At 52.3% G+C, this 19071-nt stretch overlaps 1 protein-coding gene across 7 annotated transcripts in view; it reads right to left on the bottom strand.

The window, feature by feature from the left end:
- Positions 1–19071, bottom strand: part of DAB2IP (DAB2 interacting protein) — a 189949-nt gene that overhangs the window by 90502 nt on the left and 80376 nt on the right. For all 7 annotated transcript variants that reach the window (XM_032478345.1, XM_032478343.1, XM_032478348.1 and 4 more), the window contains exon 2: positions 10593–10696. In XM_032478345.1, coding sequence (XP_032334236.1) covers positions 10593–10696 — 104 coding nt within the window. The remainder of the gene's footprint in view (positions 1–10592; positions 10697–19071) is intronic.

The raw sequence follows: 19071 nt of genomic DNA, 5'->3' as shown, positions 1-19071 counted from the left end.
CCCCTGCAGGGTCTCAACTTTCTTCCTCTGCCTTCCTCCAGGCCCTGCCACTGAGGCCCTAACACCAGGCCAGTCTTCCCGAGGTGACTCATTGTTTATACCCCATCAAAACGTCCCTGTCCTATGCTCTGTGTACTGTGCATGAGTGAACGCTCTCAACAGAGGCTGCCTGGCAGAAGCAGCAAGAAAACCATGCACAGACTCAAGAAATCTGGGTTCAGAATCCAGCTCTCCTATTCATAAATAATGAGGACTATTCCAACGCATTAGTAAGACTCAGCCAGATGTTAAGCTCTGTCTGAGCTTCAGGCACTATATTAGACGTGATTGCCTTGTTTAATTCTCACAACCCAGTGTGCAGATGGGAGAATGGAGGCTCAGAGATGTTAAGCTACTTGCACAAGGCCACACAGCCAGGAAGTGGCAGAGCTGGGTTCAGCCCAGGTAGTCTGCACCAGAGCCCAAGCCCTTCCATGATTCCATTACTGCACTGTGAGGCCCTGAGCAAGCACCTTAGCTTCTCTGCGACTCAGCTTCCCCACCTGTACAATGAGGGGGACTGGTGTGGCTGATCTCTAAATCCCTTCACTTTGGGCATGCCATCCTTCCCCTCCCAGTGACCCATTTGCAGGTGACAACAAAGGGGCCTTCTGGAGACAACAAGTTGCTCAAAGAAAAGGTGCTGATGGTGGGACTTCAGGCTCTGTGCTGGGCCACCATGAGCTTCTGTGGGGTCAGACTGTCCCACCCTGCCTTCTGGCAGGGAGAGGGGGCGGGGGTCTCCCTAGAGCAGCAAGGCAGGGAAGAGGAGCTATCCTATTTGTCCCTAGACCACAGATCCCCAGGGAGTACCAGGACCCCAGGGTGCTCCAGTCCCAGAGACCTGTGAACCCTAGTGGGAGGCAGAGACAAGAGGCTGGTAGCAGCCCCATAAATCCACCTGTGTGAGCAGTGCTTTTAAAAGCCCTTTTCACTACAGGACAAAACGCACCACTTGGGGAGAGGATTTTATAGGCTATTCTCCTCCTTGGTGGGTGATGGCGATTTGCCCTGCAGACCAGGCTCACCTGGGAGTTCTGCCCCTGAGGGGTCATGGGAACCCACGGGGTGGAGTCAAGGTCAATTTCAAGGCAAGACTGGTGATTTGGGTGACTTGTCCTGACCTCTCTTCCCAAGTGGGTGACCACTCAGCCTCAGAGACCCAGCAGGCTCAGCTCAGCAGGCTCTCAGGAGCGAGATGGAAGCGCCCCTCCTCTCCTCACCCTGCACTCACTCACTGAATGCACTCCCTCCCTGCGTCTCTCACACACCTTCACCCCACAAGCCCATCAGGTGTCCGCCACAGGTGAGGCGCTGCCCTGATGCCTGGGGCTCAGATGAATCGGACACAATCACTGCCCTTGAGAAAGTCACCACGTCTGGTGGACGGTTAGGTCACAGCGCCTGTGATGGGGAGCCTGGGGAGTAGCTGCCTGCCAGAGCTGAGGGGGAGCCCGGGGGCGGGAAGGAGCTCTCAAGAAAGGAAAATGGGGAGGAAGTGCCGGTGGTCGGGCCAGCCTGTACAAAGGCACAGAGGCTGAGACAGGCCTCGGGCCTCGCTGCCCACCGGGGAGCCGGAGCCCACCTCCTGCAAGCCGTCTACGGCGCTGCCGCTGCCGCGGGGCAGTGACAACCGCGGCTCATTTAAATGTTCTTGAGGCAATTCCACAGAAAAAGTTACTCATCCCAATTCAGGCCCTTGTGTCAGAAACACATGCCATTGCTGCCACCTCCAAAGAGGGCCTCCTGGCTTTGGAAGCAATTCCAACCCGAAGATTCAGCTATAATAATGTCTGCAATCCAACCCAAATGCCACCGGGTATGACAGAGGCAATGGCTTCGTTTTCATATGGTGGGGAGGTGTGGTAAGGAGCAAAGGCAGATAAGCCCTGCCCTACACCCAGTTTCCTGGGTCCCCTGGGAGATGGGAAGGCCTGCAGGGGCCACAGGGTGGGGTGGGAAGAGGGGAGCAGTGCCCTCCTACCCCAGGGTGTCTGCCCTGCACAGACACCTTCAGACCCTGGGGGGCTGGGCCAGCTGGAGGCAGGGGCAGCACAAGAGGAGGCAAGAAGATGGGGAGACTCAGGTCCAAATGCCATGCAAAACAGGTTTTATGACTCCTCCCCATTGTGCAGACAGCAGGGAGCTGGTAGAGCTGGGATTCGAACCCAGGTCAGCTGGACTTCGTGTCCAAGCTCTGACCGCCATCCTGCCTCTCCCAGAAGGCCTGTCTTTCTCCCCATCAAAGCAGTGGTGAGGCTGGAACAAGACGCCTGCAAACCATCGGAGGGCAAGTGTGATGGAGCAACTATTGGTCCAGCCTGGGGAACAAGGTGCTGAGACACTGCCCCGCAGCCCACATGCTGGCCCGCCTCAGCCCGTGACCCTCCTCCTGCTGGAAGGCTACCTTGGCCCCAGACCTTGGCCCCTCCATGTCCCTGATAAGGGTCCCCTTTCAGAGGTGCCCCAGCTCTCCAGTCAATCCAAGCCCAGGCAACTCAGCCGCCAGCGCCAGGCCCAGCTGCCCACAGGGGCTCCTGATTTGAGATGTTCCCTCTACTGGACAGTGGACTCTGTGGCTTATTTAGCTCAGTTGGACCCCTGTGGACCCTCAGGGCAGGGAGAGAGGGAGCAGAAGGCACTCGAACCCCTGGGATTTCCTCTCTCCTCTGGGAGTTGCTGCCCAGGCAGCCACTCGCTGCCCTCTGCTGCCCCCAACTGGGGAGAAACCATCCTGCATGGACACCTCCAGCTCCCTCCTGTACTCATCAACTGGAATCTTGGCGTCTGGTATCTTGGGGACCCCTCCACTCCCTCTCCACCTCCTGGTGCCAGGGCTGGGCCCTAGAAGCTCTGTCAGGGGCAGTGTCATTAGGAGGCAGCAAATGAGAGGTGTAGCTGGGAGGACCCGAGGCTCTGCGGAAGGTGCCGGGTAGGGTGAGCCCCACCCATCCGCAAGCCAGGGCGGGGCGTGAACTCTGCTGAAGGCCTCCCTGTGCCGGACCCTGAGCCTTCACCGCCACCCAGTGAATTAATGGCTCCTGTTCTCGTTTACAGATGGGGAAAGAGAGGTTCAGAGTTGGGCAACTTGCCTGAGTGATGCCACAGAGTGGGGCAGGGAGCCGTGGGGCCAAGATTCAAATCCTGCCCCATCCCAAGTAGACCTATGGGAAGAGCCAGGACCCAAGGGGATGTGAAGAGAGGGAGAAGGGCCCCCAAACAGCATCCTACCTGCCAGTCACAGAGCCTGACATTCCACTGTGAGTGACTCAAACTTCCAATTGATAAGGCTCCTTTTGTGCAAGGAACTTAGGACACACGGACTGGGGAGTCAGCCACTGACACCTTAGTGGGGACAAGTTCCTGCAGTTCCTTGCAGCCCAGTGGGGACTTACACGGATGTCCTGGAGGTACCTCTGGAGGACCCCAGGGCAGAAGTGGGTGATGGTGCAGGGAGTGTCCTCACTCCCCTCTCCATCCTCCCTCCCGAGTTGCCCCAGCCAAGCTGGCACCTCCCACAATGAGGCAGGAGATTCCAGGGCCCCTGAAATGGGTTCTTCTGCCCTTAGGGACCCCTATAAGGGCATCCTAGACTCAGATCCCAGGGGCAGGGATGGCGTCCTGACAACCTGCCTGAGAAAAGCAGTTCGCTTGCTCCCTCACTGGTCCCCGTCTCTGCTCACTGAAGGAGCTCCAGACTCTCCCAGCCTGGTCAGGTATGCTGCTCTGGACACACTGCACTCCGGGTCTGCTCTGCCAGCTCTGGCCCACCTTCACCTCCCTCTTGCGGACTCCATACTCCTGTTAATACAGCCTCCTATCCCGTTTGCTCTGTGTGCAGCCGTGGGTCTCCTGTCCCTCATACTCCAGCCACTTCCTCACCCTTCAGCCCCCAAATTGTTCCCATTTTCTGCTATCACTTGCTCATGCTCTTTCCCATCCGCTGGCCTCGGCAGGGGCCATCCTGACTGCCTGGAATGTCCTGTCCCCTCACCTGCCTGGAAATTACTTTGTCAAGCCCCAACTAACCCTGCCGTATTTTTGCAGATAGAAATTATGTTTTAATCCTGTTTGTGTCAGTGCCCCACACAGGCCTGACACATAGTTGGTGATTAAAAATTTATTAAAAGAAAGGAAATAAAGGAAGGCAGAGAAGACAGGGAGGAAATTCAGTTCACAGCCACAATAGGATTTGCACACCAGAGCTCTGACTTCCACCTGCGCCGTTCACCGGCTGTGGGACCCTGGGCCAGTCCCTTCTCCCTGAGCCTTGCTTTCTTAATCTGGAAAACAGAGCTAACGTAACCACCTTCCTGTTTATTAATGGGGCAGGCAGCCTCCCAACACTGCCAAATACCTCGGATGCTGGTCTGGCCTCGATTCAGGAGGCTCCAAAGAGCCCCTGGTCCCACACTCTCGCCCTGCAGACCGCCCTGGCCGGCCCTGGCCGGCTTCTGCGCCTGGGCTGCCTGTGGCAAGGTTCCTGCTGCAGGAAAGGGGGCCTCTCCCCACAGACGGCGGACACAGGCCAAACGGACACAGACCAAAATGATAGTAATTTTCCTTTTGGGTTTGAACAGTTTGATAACAATTAGGCTCCATGAAAGCCAGAGGAGGAGGAGGGCTGAGGGTACAGGGCCCGATCTCTCCGCCAACCCTCTCATCTGCAGAACAATGGCCAGACACGCTGGGAGATTCCAGCTTACATGGCCCAAGAGAGCAAGGAACATTGGCCTCACAGGAGGAATGGGGGCGCCCAATCCAGGGTCCAGTACTACCACCTGTCAGTCAGCCACGTGGCACGGTTGACATCCCTCCACCAGCCTGCGGGCCACAGACATAGACTGTCCCATGCAAATGTGCATTTGAGATGGGCCAGAAGCAGCCTGGAGTGGTGGAGAGAGGCCCAGAAGATATTCTAGGTAAACCGACCTTCTCTGGGCGTCAGTTTCCCCATCTGTGCAGTGACAGAGCTGGTTCATCTGATCTGGGAGCCTGACCGGCTTTTCCATCCACCACCCCCAGCACTGACAAGGGGCACTAATGGGGGCAGAGAGGCAGCCCAGGAGGTGGCAGTGTGTTGATGAGCCATCAAGGGCCCCAGGGGGAGTTGGACATTCATGTCCATTCCTTTCAGCCCTCTCCTCCCAGGAAACATGATGGGGTGGGGAGATGGGCTCAGCTGCAAGGAAGAGAGGGCAGGAGGGAGCAAAGCATGAGGAGCACTGGACAGGGGAAAGGAGAGACCTGGGCTCAGTTCCAGGTCCTGCTCCAGACATGCTGTGTGACCTCGGGAAAGGACCCTCCCCTCTCTGAGCCTCAGTCCCTCCTCCATAGGGGAAGGGTTGGACCAGTTAATTTCCAACAGCCTTTCCACAGAAGTTTTAGGGGGAGTCACCCACAATCCTGCATGCTTGTGGTCAGTACCTGTTTCTGTGTATGTGAGAGAGAGAGAAAAACAGCTAGAAAAGGGGAGGGTGCTGGTAAGCCACAGGAACAGGAAGAGGGGTGAGCAGCTGGGGGAACCTAAAGTCCACATCCCAGAGTCGCCTGCCCACTCCACTCTCAGTCATCATCCCCTCTGACTCCTGTGTCCTATAGGGGAAAGTCCAGAGGCTTCACCCACTCACTTTTCTCTCTGGGCTCCTTTCTGTCATGCCTCCAACTCTACCAACATCATCTAATCACACAGGGCCACTGTTCCTCTTTAGTTAGATCCTGCTCTAACTGGAATACTCTTCTCCCTTTGTTCCTAACAAACTCCTACACATCCATCAAAGCCCAGCCCCAAAGATCCCTCCTCTAGGAGTTCTTCCCTACCCTCGCTAGCCAGAGGTAACTGCCCCTTGTCCTGGGTTCTCACAGCACCCCAGGCACACCTCCATCACAGCATCAGGACCACCTAGGGTGCACACAATTGAGCATCTAGTAAAAGTGGGTGGTTGAAAGGAACTGAGACCCACTTCTAGAAGCATCTGCAATCAACTGGTACTGAGTTTATCTGCAGCTTCCACCAGCCCCCTGGGCCTTCCCCTCCCTGATACTTCTCCATCTCCATCTCACAAAAAATAGCCCTGAGACCTAATTTCAGCTAAACCTTCAAACACGACTCTTCACTTTCAACTTCCCAAGGAGGAATCAATTGGCTGTCAAGTTTCCCAGAGCCTCTGCCACCTCCTACACCGGGGCCCTGTGAGCGTTCCCCTCAAGGTCGATGGGAGAGGATGGGAGCAGGGAGGGGGGTGGAGGGCAAGGTCCCAGCCCACACCAGGGGAGATTGGGTCTGGGGAGGGCGGCAGGCTGAGGGGACTCCTGGGGAAACTGGGAATGGTCACCATCTCCTTAGCCCCCAAATCAAGCCATGAATTCCTCAAATATGGGATGGCAGGTGTGGCGGGCAGCCGGCTGCTGCCACAGGTCCCTGGGTTTCAGTAAGGGGGATAGGTACACGCAGAGCCGGTGACCTACCCTGACAGTCTGTGCAGATCCAGGCCCCCAGCCTGTGGCTTCCCTGCCTCTGATCCTCTCTCACTTCCAGGATTCCCTACTGGCTGCAGAGAAGACAGACCTGGGTTTGAATCTCAGCCTCGCCATCTCTTTGGAGCCCAAGAGCTGAAGGGCAGAGATGGGTGGGAGTCCCTTTGGTCACCTGCTCCCAGCTCCTTCCCATCCTGCCCTCATCCAGGGTCCCTGCACAGCTCTCAGGGCATGCACTGGCCTGCTAGGCCTGCTAGCACCGTGTGGTCCTGGGGAACCACTCCCCCACCGCCCAACTCCACCTGTAGGTAGAAGGAAGTTGTACCAGGTAGGCAAAAAGTTCCATCTTGCCCAAGTCACCAAGCTGGTATGACGCTCAACCCCAGATCTGCTGACTTTATGGTTCCTTCTTTCAGTTACCGCGTGAAAACATTTGAGTGCCTACTATATGCCCAAACCACAAAGTCCACTCCCCTCATTTTACAGAAGGGTAAACTGAGGCTTTCCCAGGGTCACGTGGTCTCTGAGAGGTAGAGGTGGGACCAGCACTGAGCCCTGGATGCCTTGTGGGGTGGCTACAGTCCTAGGCTGACTCACAGGAGTAAGGACCATGTGTGGGGGTGCAAACCACCCAGACTCAGAAGTGACCCCAGCTGGGTGGTGATCTGGTTAAATCCAGTCCCTCCTGGGCCTCAGTTTGCACTGATGGAGGTGAACAGAATGAGTCCTATAGACCGCAACTTCGATTCTCCATTAAACTGCATCATCGCCAAAAGGCACCCCTGTGAGAGGTGGTGACATGCCGTCACCTGGGTTTGAAATGGCAGCGAAGACGACAGTTATTCAAGTACATTTTGTGGCATCTCCCCTACCTCCCCCAGGCAAAACCATGTTCCCTGGGTTCCCTCGCGGGGCTACACAGAGCATCAGTCAGCCGAGCGCGTGAGAATGTGGCTTGTGGGAGCACATGGGAGTGTGTGAGTTCAGGCTGCAGGGGAGAAGGGACTCTTCTGGTCCTGCACAGGGTCTGTGTCAAGTCTGTCCCTAAGGCCCAGGCCAGGCACATCTCTGATCTTCCCCCTAAAACCCAGCCCTCTGCCCTCCACCCCAAGCCTCCCCAGATCTTTACTGTTTTGGAGCCAAAAGAGGAAACGCAATTCAGAGGATAACGATGAGTTTCATGGATAAAGTGTCTACCATGGGTCAGACCTGGGCTGGTGTGTACACCCAAAGGTCCGCCGTGGTCCTTCAAGGAAGGGCAGTCATTCCATACTTGACTGATGAGGACACGCGGCTCAGAGAGGTTGAGTAACTAAAGGGGTCACGGAAGAACTGGGATTTGAACCCAGATCCCTACTTCTGAGCTCTCTGGTTCCCCCAGCTCTGAGCACCAGCCCAAGACAGAAACTTGACTCACACCCCTTTCCTTAACTGCTGCACACAGGAAGAACCAAGGGGTTGAGGGAAAGGACACAAATCATAAAAGTCCAGCAGTCCAGGTTTCCACGCCTGGCTCCGTCACTCAGGGGCTGTGTGACACCAGGCAAATGACTTCACCTCTCTGAGCCTTAGTTCCCTCATCTGTGAAACGTAGACACTAATGGTACCTCCCCTCAGGGCTGCAGTGAGAAGTGGGTAAAACGACAGCTGGACACACTTTCCATCCTGCAGACCCTAATCGCGCAGGCGGGACTGCGTGTCCGGGGGGCCCGGTCGTTCAGAAGACTGGTTCTGGCTCTGGCTCTGAGCCACAGGTGGTTTCTACACCAGGAAACAGCAAAGATGCCACTACAGGAAAACAGCCAAGCCTAGCTGGCAATTAAAGAGCTGCAAATTATAGCAACTTCAAGGTGTGATGAGACACCTATCAGAGCAGCAAAGGAAAGGGAAATGGGTAAAAAGCGATGCTGAGGGCAGTCTGGGAGGGTGTGGGGGAAGGAGTCCCCTCCTCTGGTTCCTCTCCAGCCAGAGGAGTGCGCGCTCACGTGCTGGGCTCAGAGAGACCTGGGCCCAAATCTTGGCTCCACCATTATGAGCCGTTGGAGCTTGGAGAAGTGAATTCACCTCTCTGAGCCTCAGCTTTCTCATCTGTAAAATGGAGTGATTGAAGTATCAGCTTCCAGGTTGTCTCAAGGATTAAAAGAGATCACGTAGGTAAGACCATGAGCACAGTGCTGGGGGCTGCATTATGATTAGTCATTGTTCCCTAAGGCGCCCTGAAGGCTCAGCCCTGGAGGCCGTGGCCCTGGGGACTACAGGGAGGGGAGGTCTTGGTCCCTGCTCCAGCTGATTCGATCAGAGTCTCCCAGGTGCCAGCCTCCTGGTCCTCCCTGCTGCTGGAGACCATCTCCCAGAGGCCCTGGTCTCACTCAGGGAAGTGACCTGGAATCCCTTCTCAGCACAGGTTCCCTCTCCTCACTGCCTGGAGGCTGATCCGATCCAGAGCCTGGGGCCCAGAACTACCTCTTAGAGGAGCTTGTTAAAAATGCAGATATCTAGGCCCTGCCCCTGGTCCACTGCACTGAAATCTTGAGAGGACCCACGAATCTACTTTGAGAGCATTTTTATGGCATACAGACAGAAGGGAGAATCAGTGGCCCTGGGGAGGCCCCATCCCGTTAGCCTGACACTCAAGGCTTTACATGACCAGACCCGGTCCAGCTTCCCTGCTTCATCTCCTACCCTGACCTCCAGATCCCTCAACTCCACTCCCACCAAGCATTTCACCATTCCACAAACACCTCAATTTCAAGTGTGCCTCCATGCCTTTGCAACTGCTGTTCCCTCTACCTGGAACTCCCTCTCTCCCTGTCCCTGCCTGCCCAACTTCTAAGGACCCTTCAAGACCTAGCTCAAAAGTCAGCTCCCAGGGGACACCTTTCCCAGCCCACTCCCAGCTCAGCTGGAACCCCCATATCACACCATATAGTGCCAGCCAGGCCTGTGCCCTCTCTGCTCCCTTCACCCCAAACCCTCTTTCCTCTGCTCGCCAGAGGGCTGGCTCCTCAGCCCCTTGGACTTTCAGGCTCAACTATCACCTACCCACCACGCCACCTCAAAGAAGCCCTCCTAGTTTTCTCCATCACAGCAGTTTCCTTTTCTCCTTCACAGCACATGGCTCCAATACAAGAACGCGAGCTCAGGGGCTCACGTAAAGTCAGGGGCTTTCTCCACCTGGCGATCTCTTGGCCAGCTCCTCTCACTCAGCCCCAGTGGCCAAGAATGGTGCCTGGCACCCAGCAGGCCTGCCAGAAAAACAGCTGAATGAATGAATGAGTGAACAAATGATCAAACATCCACCTCCCCTGCAGACTGTGAGCCCTCGGGGAAGAGAACGTGTCTGCTTACTTCTCCCTGTCTACTTCTCCGGTGGCTGGCAGAGCAGTGACAGAGGGGCACACGGTAACGTGCTGAATGGGGGTGTAAAGGGACATAAAACTGCGGCGCGCGGAAGGATGGCGGGGACGCAGAGGAACGTGGCGTGTCCGACGTTAAGGGTGACTGGGTTCGAGTTCCACAGAGTCGTTCAGGTTTGTAACAAAAGAGTGTGTGCTGGTGGGACTACAATAATCAATAGCTTAGCTATACAGGCTGTGTTTTGTCAGTTCTAAGACATCACCCTTGGAAGATACAGCATTATTTTATGCACCACCAAGAAAGAAAAAAACACAGCTATTAAATTAGGACACACCACGGACTGTACTATGAGAGATATTAAAATGTGGAAACAAAAAGTGTGCATCTGAAAGAAGTGTGGTGTGTGTGCGCACGCGTGAGGGTGTGTTGCTCGGACCTAAAACTAGCCTCTCCCCTTCCCAGGACAGTTCCTCTTGGGCCCTGAGGCATGCAGGGCCAGAGGTCTGTCCTCAGCCTGCCCCCTCCCTCGCAGGACAGGACCCCCATGTGGCCCCCAGGGGCGGAGCTGAGCCACAGAGAGGGGAGCAGCTAAGCGATCGGATACCTAGAACAGGGGAGGCTGGATGCTCTCCCGGTCCGTGAGGCTCCAGGAAGGGGGGCCACGGGGTCGCAGGGCAGCACCCCGGCCCAGGTGGCGATGGTGACGCAGAGATAGTTACCGTGACCCGGAACGGCGTAGCTGCTGAGGGCTCCATGCTGGGGCTCTTCTCCGAGAGGCTGCCGGGCAGGCTGCGCCGGGAGCCCGGCCTTTCTTGGGGCGACTCTGTCAACAGAGGGAGAGAGAGGGTGAGCAGGGATAATCAAGGCCACCCAGTCAGGCCCTCCTGTCATTCCCATCCAGGCCTGGACAACAGACAGCTGGTCCCCATAGACACGTACAACCATTGTGGAAAACAGTTCAGTGATTCCCTGCTAAAGTTAGACAGAATAACCACATGACCCAGCAATTCCACTCCTATACTGCAAAAAACTGAAAGCAGGGACACAGATAAATACTTGTATACAAATGTCCATTGCAGCGTTATTCACAAGAGCCAAAAGGCAGAAGCAACTCAACAGATGAATGCGTGAATACGGTGTGATAGCTCCAGCCGATGGAAGGCAACTGCACCATTAAAAGAATGAAAGTTCTGATACGTGCTGCTACGTGGATGAACCATGAAAGCATGCTGAATGACATAAGCCAGATACAAAAAGACAAATATTGTATAATTCCCCTTATATAAAACACTTAGACTAGGCAAATTCATAGAGACAGAAAGTAGATTAGAGTTACCAGGGGCTGGGGGCAGGGGAGCAGGGAGAGTTATCGCTCAAGTGGTACAGAGTTTCTATTTGGAGTGATGGAAAAGATTTAGCAATGGATGGCGGTGATGGTTGCACAACATTGTAAATATACTTAATACCACTGAGTTGTATGCTTGGAGACGTTTAAAGTGGCACATTTCATGTATATATTTCAAATTAATTTACCACAACTTTTTAAAAAAGATTTCCTAAGGTAGGGGAGGGTATAACTCAAATGGTAGAGCACATGCTTAGCATGTATGAAGTCCTGGTTCAATCCCCAGTACCTCGTCTCAAAATAAATAAACCTAACTAAGCCTCACACACACCCTGCCAAAAAAAAAAAAAAAAGTTAAAAAAGAAAGATTTCCCAAACCTGCACTTCAAGCCACACATTTTGTGATGTGAGGTAATGAGCTCCCTGTTACTGGAGGTATACAAGCAGTTCCTTCAAACATGAGCCTCTGTGATCACTGGCTTCCAATCCGGACCTTCTCTTTCAGAGGCTTTAATCCTGAGGAAAGTGCAAGGGCCAGGCAGGTAATGGAGTCAAGAGCATCAGCCAGCTGCTCAGCTCCAGCTGGTTATTTTGGCACAGCAATGGGGGGCCCAGTGCAGCCAGAGCTTCCCACAGTTCAGGAGAACCTGGAAATATGGGGGTTTTTCTCTAACATGAAATATTATTTTAATATGAAATATTTTAAATGGTGATGGCTCATTCAAAACTTTGAGCCATGTCCTGGGCACACCTGTTTAAACAGCCAGGCCAGTGGACCTGGCTGCTTTCTTCACTGTTCCCCCATACCGGGCTTGGCACTGGCCACCTCTTGTGCAGTGCTCCGGCTGTGGCCCCCACAGAGGCCTCCCTCCCTGCTCCTCCCAGCCTGACCCACCCAGCACACTTTGGAGGAAACCCTTGGAAACCTCCTCCGCCCCCAGCTCTCAGCCTCCAGGCTCTCACTTTGCAGACACAGTGTGTGTGTGCGTGCGTGCGTGTGTGTGCGTGTGTGTGTCTGTGTGTGTGTGTGTGTGTGTGTGGTGGCGCTCTCCTAATGCCCACGTCTAAGCCAGCTGCATCTCGATATCCCCAGAGCTGCACGGAGCCTGGTGCGTGGGGAGTGCTTGGGAAAGACCTGTTGACTCACAAGGAACAAAAAGGACAGGGCGGAGACTTCCCTGGTACGTGCGAACACAGTGGGTTCAGAGTGACGCGCACGCCCAGCAAACACACACACACACACACACATACACACACACACATTCACAGCGATGTCCATGCTCCAAAGCGTACCGGCTCAGATCCCTCCCCAGGTACACGTGCATGTGTGGACATGTGGACGTGCACACACACAGGACAGACGACGAGGAGCAGGCTTTCCCAGAAGGCAGAATGGGCAATCGGGGGCGGTGCTGCAGTCTCCGGCCCATTCTCCCCCTGCAGCTGGATTGGACAGGGGTCCTCGGAAGTGCGGAAGGACAGAGATGAGCCCCGCACCCCACAAGGACAGGCCAGTGCCGAGCCCTGGCCAGTGGGCAAGCAGGCAAAGCCACTTGAGGACTGAAGGAAGTGGGCCACTTGCAGGGATGGGTTCCGACCCTGCTGCCCACCAGGCAGACCTGGGGCAGAGGGTGAACCGGGTCCAGATGTGGACTAGCCAGCCCTGGGCCGCCTCTTCCAGAAAAGCTTCCTGTTCAGCCCAGTGACTGCCATCCCTTACGGCCTCTCTGCTTCCCTTGTGGTACCTCCTACTCAGAACCTTCCTCACTCCCCCCCACCCAAGGTCTCTGCTAGTCACACTCCAGGGGAGACCCATTCTTTTTGGAGGTTTCCCCAGGAAATCTCTTCCTGCTCTCCATCTGCCTTCCTCTCTCCTCCCCACCCCAGCACCTCTCATCACCTCTACCTGGGGGTCCACCCTAACTAACTACTGTATCCCACCCATGTGTGAGGCACTGCCCTCAGCCTCCAGAAGGAACTACCCTCTCTCCCCAACACACACACACACAAAATGGCCACAGCTTCACTGCCTCCTCCTGGGCAGGTGAAGCCCTCATACCTCTAGGCAAGGGATACATGGAGGCACCTGACAGGACACAAGGAGCCCAGCAAGGACGCCTCTCCTCTAAGGTCAAGACTGATACCCCACCAACCTGCGCAGATCACCACCCTTGCCTGCTGGGTCTGAGCCAGGAGGCTCTCAGAGGTTTCTTGGTCCAACCACCCATTTTACAGATGAGGAAACTGAGACCAAAGGACAGGATCTTGTCCACTGGCCCCTAACCCAGTAGATGCATAGGAAAGGCCCTCTTGGATGCTCCCAAAGTAGCCATAAACTTCACTTCAGGAGCTCTGGGGAGCATTTCTAACTACTTCTGGTTTGGTGCTATGCAATTCAAGTCAATTTTTGCTCAAATAAACTCTTCAAATTAAACAAAGATCTGGCCCCTCCCCATCTACGTCAGAAGGTAGAAAACCAGCGAGGAGGCTGCAGGGCAGGTCGGAGTGGGAGTCCACTCTCCCTCCTGCATGAGGGGCCCGCTCTTCCCTCAACTTCTCAGGCCTCCCACTCCAGGCCCAGGGCAGGGCCCAGCACTCCAGAGGAAGGGGAACCTTGGTACCTTTCCGGGCAGCTTCTGCTTGGCCCCAGTTCCATTCTCCACCCTTCTCCACCCCACCTTCTGCTCCAGGGGGCTGACCCACATGTACCAGGCTGACCTGAGTTTCAGGACCCATCAGCTTCCATGGGGTCTGGCCAGTGGGGACCCCTAGTTGGGGACTGGGGAGGGAGGAGGGTCACCTAGGCCAGCCGCGTCCTTCCACCAAAGGTCCCGACTACCATCAGGACGACCCAGTCTCCTGGGTTCTCACCTCCTGGTAACCACGTTCTCCTCCTCCCTCCTTCAAGCCTCAGAGGACCAGCCACAGCCATCACTAGCTCTGGGGTCCTGCACGCCTCTTCATGGTTCCCCACACCCGCCCACACCTCCAGCCATCCTAGTGTAAGTGCCATCTGCTTCCCGCTGGACCCCTGCTGATCCACCAGGCGGGATCTTGGCTGCCTGAGAACCAGGTCCCGCTTACAGAGCTGGTGGGACTCCCCTTTCCGTAAGGATGGGCAATCAGGCCCTTCAGGAAGCCGTCACATGCCCAGGGTCACGCTGAACCATAGGGGCAGAGGCCGGGCCACACGAGGCTCTCTCCTGACCCGACACCCCAAACAGCCTCCCCCAGGAGCCGGCAATACAAGCTCCAAACACAAAACCACATGGCTCCCTGGGGTGTGGACCAGTGTCTCTCGACCTTTTATTCATTGTCTCCCCTAAGGAATCTTTTTAGACACTTTTTTCCCAGTTCCCCCTCACCCCCAACAAAATTCTAATGCCATAGATGTACGCATGAGTATACTATATCAGCCTTTATATAGAAAAAAAGTGAGATTTTTTTCACCTCGCCTTCCAAAAATCAATTTTTTGCACATTTAAGGACAATACTGCCCCCACTGAGAAAGCATGTTCTGGACCCATTTAAATACACTCCCCACATAACTACCTGGACAGCTATGGTGAGCTCCACTTTCCAGATGAATACACTGAGGTTCTGAGAGGCAAAGGTGTCTTCTTCTAAAGTTCCCTCCAGTAAGAAGCAAGACTATATTCTGAAAGCCCCTTACACTGTCCCCACAAACCCATACTTAGGGGCTCAGAGAAGGGTGAAGGTGCCTGGAGCATGGGGTAGGGGGAGGAGCACCAGGCTGGGACTAGGAGATCGGGTTTAACCTTGACTCTGCTGTGTGACTCCAGGCCAGCCCCTTTCCATCCCTGGGCTCATGAGTTAAAATCAATCCAGTGAGTCAGGGAGTAAGAGCAGTGACTGGCTCTATTCCTCACCACTTAAAGGAAAGAAAAGGAAAAAAGAAAAAGAAAAAAGAACCCCGCTCTTTATTTAACACAGGCAAAGAAGGCTGACCCCCTGAGTTCTAACTCTGCCTTGAAAAACACAGCTGCATTTGGCTTTTGATTTAGCAGCAAGTCTTTTCTAATTTGAGGAAGCAGACACTGGGAGGCTGGGGCTATGCCCCTCAAGCTCGAAGCAACACAGCTGGTTTGAGCAGAATCCCAGAGAAGTTGAATGAGTTTGCTAACACTGTGCAGCATGAAGGTACATCACCAGAGACAGACCTTGGGGAAAGGAGACCCAGCCAACCTCCAGTCTGCCCCAGACCACGGAGCACTGGTCCAGGAGTCTTCCCTCAGCTCAGACTCACTGTGTGACCTCCACACGACCTCTCAGACTTCCGGTCCACAAAATGAGGTCACAAGACCAGCTGATCGTGGATCCCCTTTCCACGAGGAGGTCAAAAGAGTCTGTTTTAAACAGGCAGACCACACTGCCTTCCCATCCTTGGAAGCCACAGTCAGAGAAATGCATTTTAACCTTCATGTGTTTGCAAAAAAAAATAAAATAAAATTGGTTTCATTCAAATGCTGCTGGCTTGGTTGCCATGGATACCTCCTAATCATGAAGGATGACTGTTACTTGTTCCCATGGAAACACGGAGGCCTGAGGAACATCCTGTAATTTCAGACAAGACACCAAATTTCAGTTGTCGAGTTGCACTGCCCAGATCTTAATGCTTAAAAACAGGTAGAGGCAGCAACCTCTGATCCTAGCAGCCAGAGAGAAGATGTCAGCACTGCAGAAAGAGGAGGATGTGAGACAGGGGTGTACGTACATGCTGGACCTCAACGGTGATCAGGAAAATGCAAATTAAAACTACCAGGTATCATTTCACACTTCTGAGATAGGCAAAAACTGAAAAAGAACAATGACCCCAAATGTTGACAGGGATGTAGGGAACTGTTTCATTATAGCTGGTGGAGGGTAAAGGATTTGAGAACAATTAGAAAACAGCTAGTTGAAACTGACACATACAAATACAATCCAGGACCAGAAATTCCCCTTCTACCTGTCCAGTCTGAAAAAGTGCTTCAGCCTTGCCCATGCAGATCTGCACAAAGATGTCTACTGCAGCACTGTTTGTAGAGGTAGAGTGTGGGAAACAACCTAAATGTCCACCAATGGGGGATGGATGACTGCTCCTTGGGGCAGTCATTCGGTGGAATCAGGTAGGACTCTGGGGTGCAATGTTTACACAGAACACACTGGCACTGCAAAGGACCCACTCTTATAAGATCAGCATGAACCAAACTCAAAAACATGAGGTTGAGTGGAAAAAGTAAGTTGCAAAAGGAAACAGAATGGAATTCACTTATACTTTTTTTTTTTTTTTACAAGAACATTCATAGCAGCTTCAAACCAAGCTAATAACAAAAAGAACATTCAAGGCGGAGGGTATAGCTCAAGTGGTAGAGCACATGCTTAGCATGCATGAGGTCCTGGGTTCAATTCCTAGTACCTCCTCTAAAAATAAACCTAATTACCTCCCCCGCTACCAAAATACATACAACGATAAACAAAATGAACATTCAAACCAAGCTAATACAAAAAAAAATCTGTAATAGCCAAAAAACTGGAAATAACCAAAATTTCCTGCAATAGGTGAATGGTTAAACAATGGTACAACCATAGTGTGTGAGGCAGAATAATGTTCCCCCCAAAGAAGTCTACCCTAATTCCCAGAATCTGTGAATGTTATTTTATAGGGCAAAAGGAAATCTGCAAATGTGATTAAGGTCAAGGACTTTGAGATGGGAGTGTATCCTGTTTTATTCAGGTGGGGATAATCTTAAATGTGGAAGGCAGAAGGATGGGTCTGAGAGATGTGATGATGGAAGAAGGGGCAGGACAGATTCCAAGCGTGAGAGGAATCATAGAAGGGGGGTCATAAGCCAAGAGATGTGGGTGACCTCCACTGAGAAATTGGAAACATCCTCAGCTGACAACTAGCAAGAAAAATAGGGGCCTCAGTCCTACAACCATGTGGAACTGAATTCTGCCAAGAAGGAATGGGCAATGAAATGGATTTTTCTCTAGAGTCTTTAGAAAGCAACACAGCCTGCTAACACCTTTTTTGTCCTGTAAAGACTCAAGCCAGAATTCTGACCTACAGAACTGTAAGACAATAAAACTGTGTTGTTTAAGCTGCTAAGTTTTAACTTGTTATGGCAGCAGTAGGAAACAAATACACATGTCATGGAATACTACTCGGCAATGAAAAAGGAACGCACTATTGAAATATACAACAACTTGGATAGATCTCCAGGGCATTATGCTTGATGATAAGAGCCAATGTCAAAAGGTCACATAGTGCATGATCTCATTAATATGGCATTCTAAAGTTGATAAAGTTATAGAGATGGAAAATATAGAGATTAGTGGTTGCCAGGGTTTAGGGATGGTGGGGGGCAGGTAGGTGGGTGTAACTATAAAAGGGCAGGACGAGAGAGATCTTTGTAGTGAGAGAATAGTCTTGTACTTTTTTTCCTTCATTCTTTTTAGGATGTGTTTGAGCCTACATGACTACCAGTCTAAAGCAAACAGATACAGTAATGGGTTGACATACTTGAAAAACAGGGTAACCACAAACCAAAAGCACACAACAGAGTCACAAAAACTAAAAAGAAACCAAGCTAATACAAAAAAAAAAAAAATATATATATATATATATATATATATATATATATATAAAAAAATATATATATATATATATATATAAAATATATAAAAATATCAAACCACAAAAAGAAAAACAAGAAAGAAAAGAAAGGAACAAAGAAGAAATATCAAATCAACTGGAAAACAAAGTTCAAAACAGCAATAAACACACATCTATTAATAATTACTGTAAATGTCAATGGACTAAACGCTTTAATCAAAAGACACAGAGTGGCAGATTGGATAATAAAACAAGAGCGCACAATATGCTGCCTATAAGAGACCCACTTTAGGGTGAAGGACACACAGAGACTGAAAGTGAGAGGATGGAAAAATATATTTCACGCAAATGGAAATGACAAGAAAGCAGGAATAGCAATACTCATAACAGAAAAAATAGACTAAAACAAAGGCCATAAAGAAAGATGAAGGACACTATTTAATGATCAAAGGAGCAATACAAGATGAGGATATTACACTCATTAACATATATGCACCCAATATAGGAGCACTTTAATATATAAAACAAATACTAGTTTTGTATAGTCTTGTATCTTGATTACAGTGGTGGTTGCACAAATCTACACACGTGATACAGTGACACAGAATTACATACATGCAACATACCAATGTGCAGAAAAGATGAGAGAGGAAGAAGGAAAGCAGACCTGACACCCAGAAGCAGACCCGACGTTCACAGCTATGCCACACTGTTCTCCTTCTGGACATAAACGACCTCACAGGATACCAACCTCAGACAAGGCTACCATGATGCAGTGAGGCAAAACAAAGCCACTTCATCATTTTGTCTAAGCAACCGACAAAAGCCAGGTCACCGTGCCACCCACACAATACCAAACATCCCCCCACCTTGGCTAACGTGAGTGTCTGCTGCTTCTTTACCAATGACAGCTTTATCCTCGGGCGGCCTCCTCTCCCTGGAGATAAGATTTAAAGTACCCCAGCACAGAATTGCCCCTACAGCTGTCTGAGAACAGCCAATCAAGAGTGAACCCCACTTCCTTAGACTTCTCCCAAAGCACCCAACCAAAGCCCAAATCCTAGAGTGGGTTCTCTCTACTGCACTCTGACTGAGATGGCCCGTGATTCCCCACGGTGTGTGTTCCCCATCAGTGCAATAAATAATAAATCCAACTTGATCATCTGGAGGCGTGTTCCTGGTGAGTCTTCGGCTGGAGGGCACTGATGCTGGAGGATATTGTATCAGAGTTACA

Source organism: Camelus ferus, chromosome 4 (genome assembly GCF_009834535.1).
Source record: "Camelus ferus isolate YT-003-E chromosome 4, BCGSAC_Cfer_1.0, whole genome shotgun sequence".
In the NCBI taxonomy this organism is placed as follows: Eukaryota; Metazoa; Chordata; class Mammalia; order Artiodactyla; family Camelidae; genus Camelus; species Camelus ferus.
The sequence above is the reverse complement of the archived record's forward strand: the minus strand, read 5'-3'. Positions and strand labels throughout refer to the sequence as shown.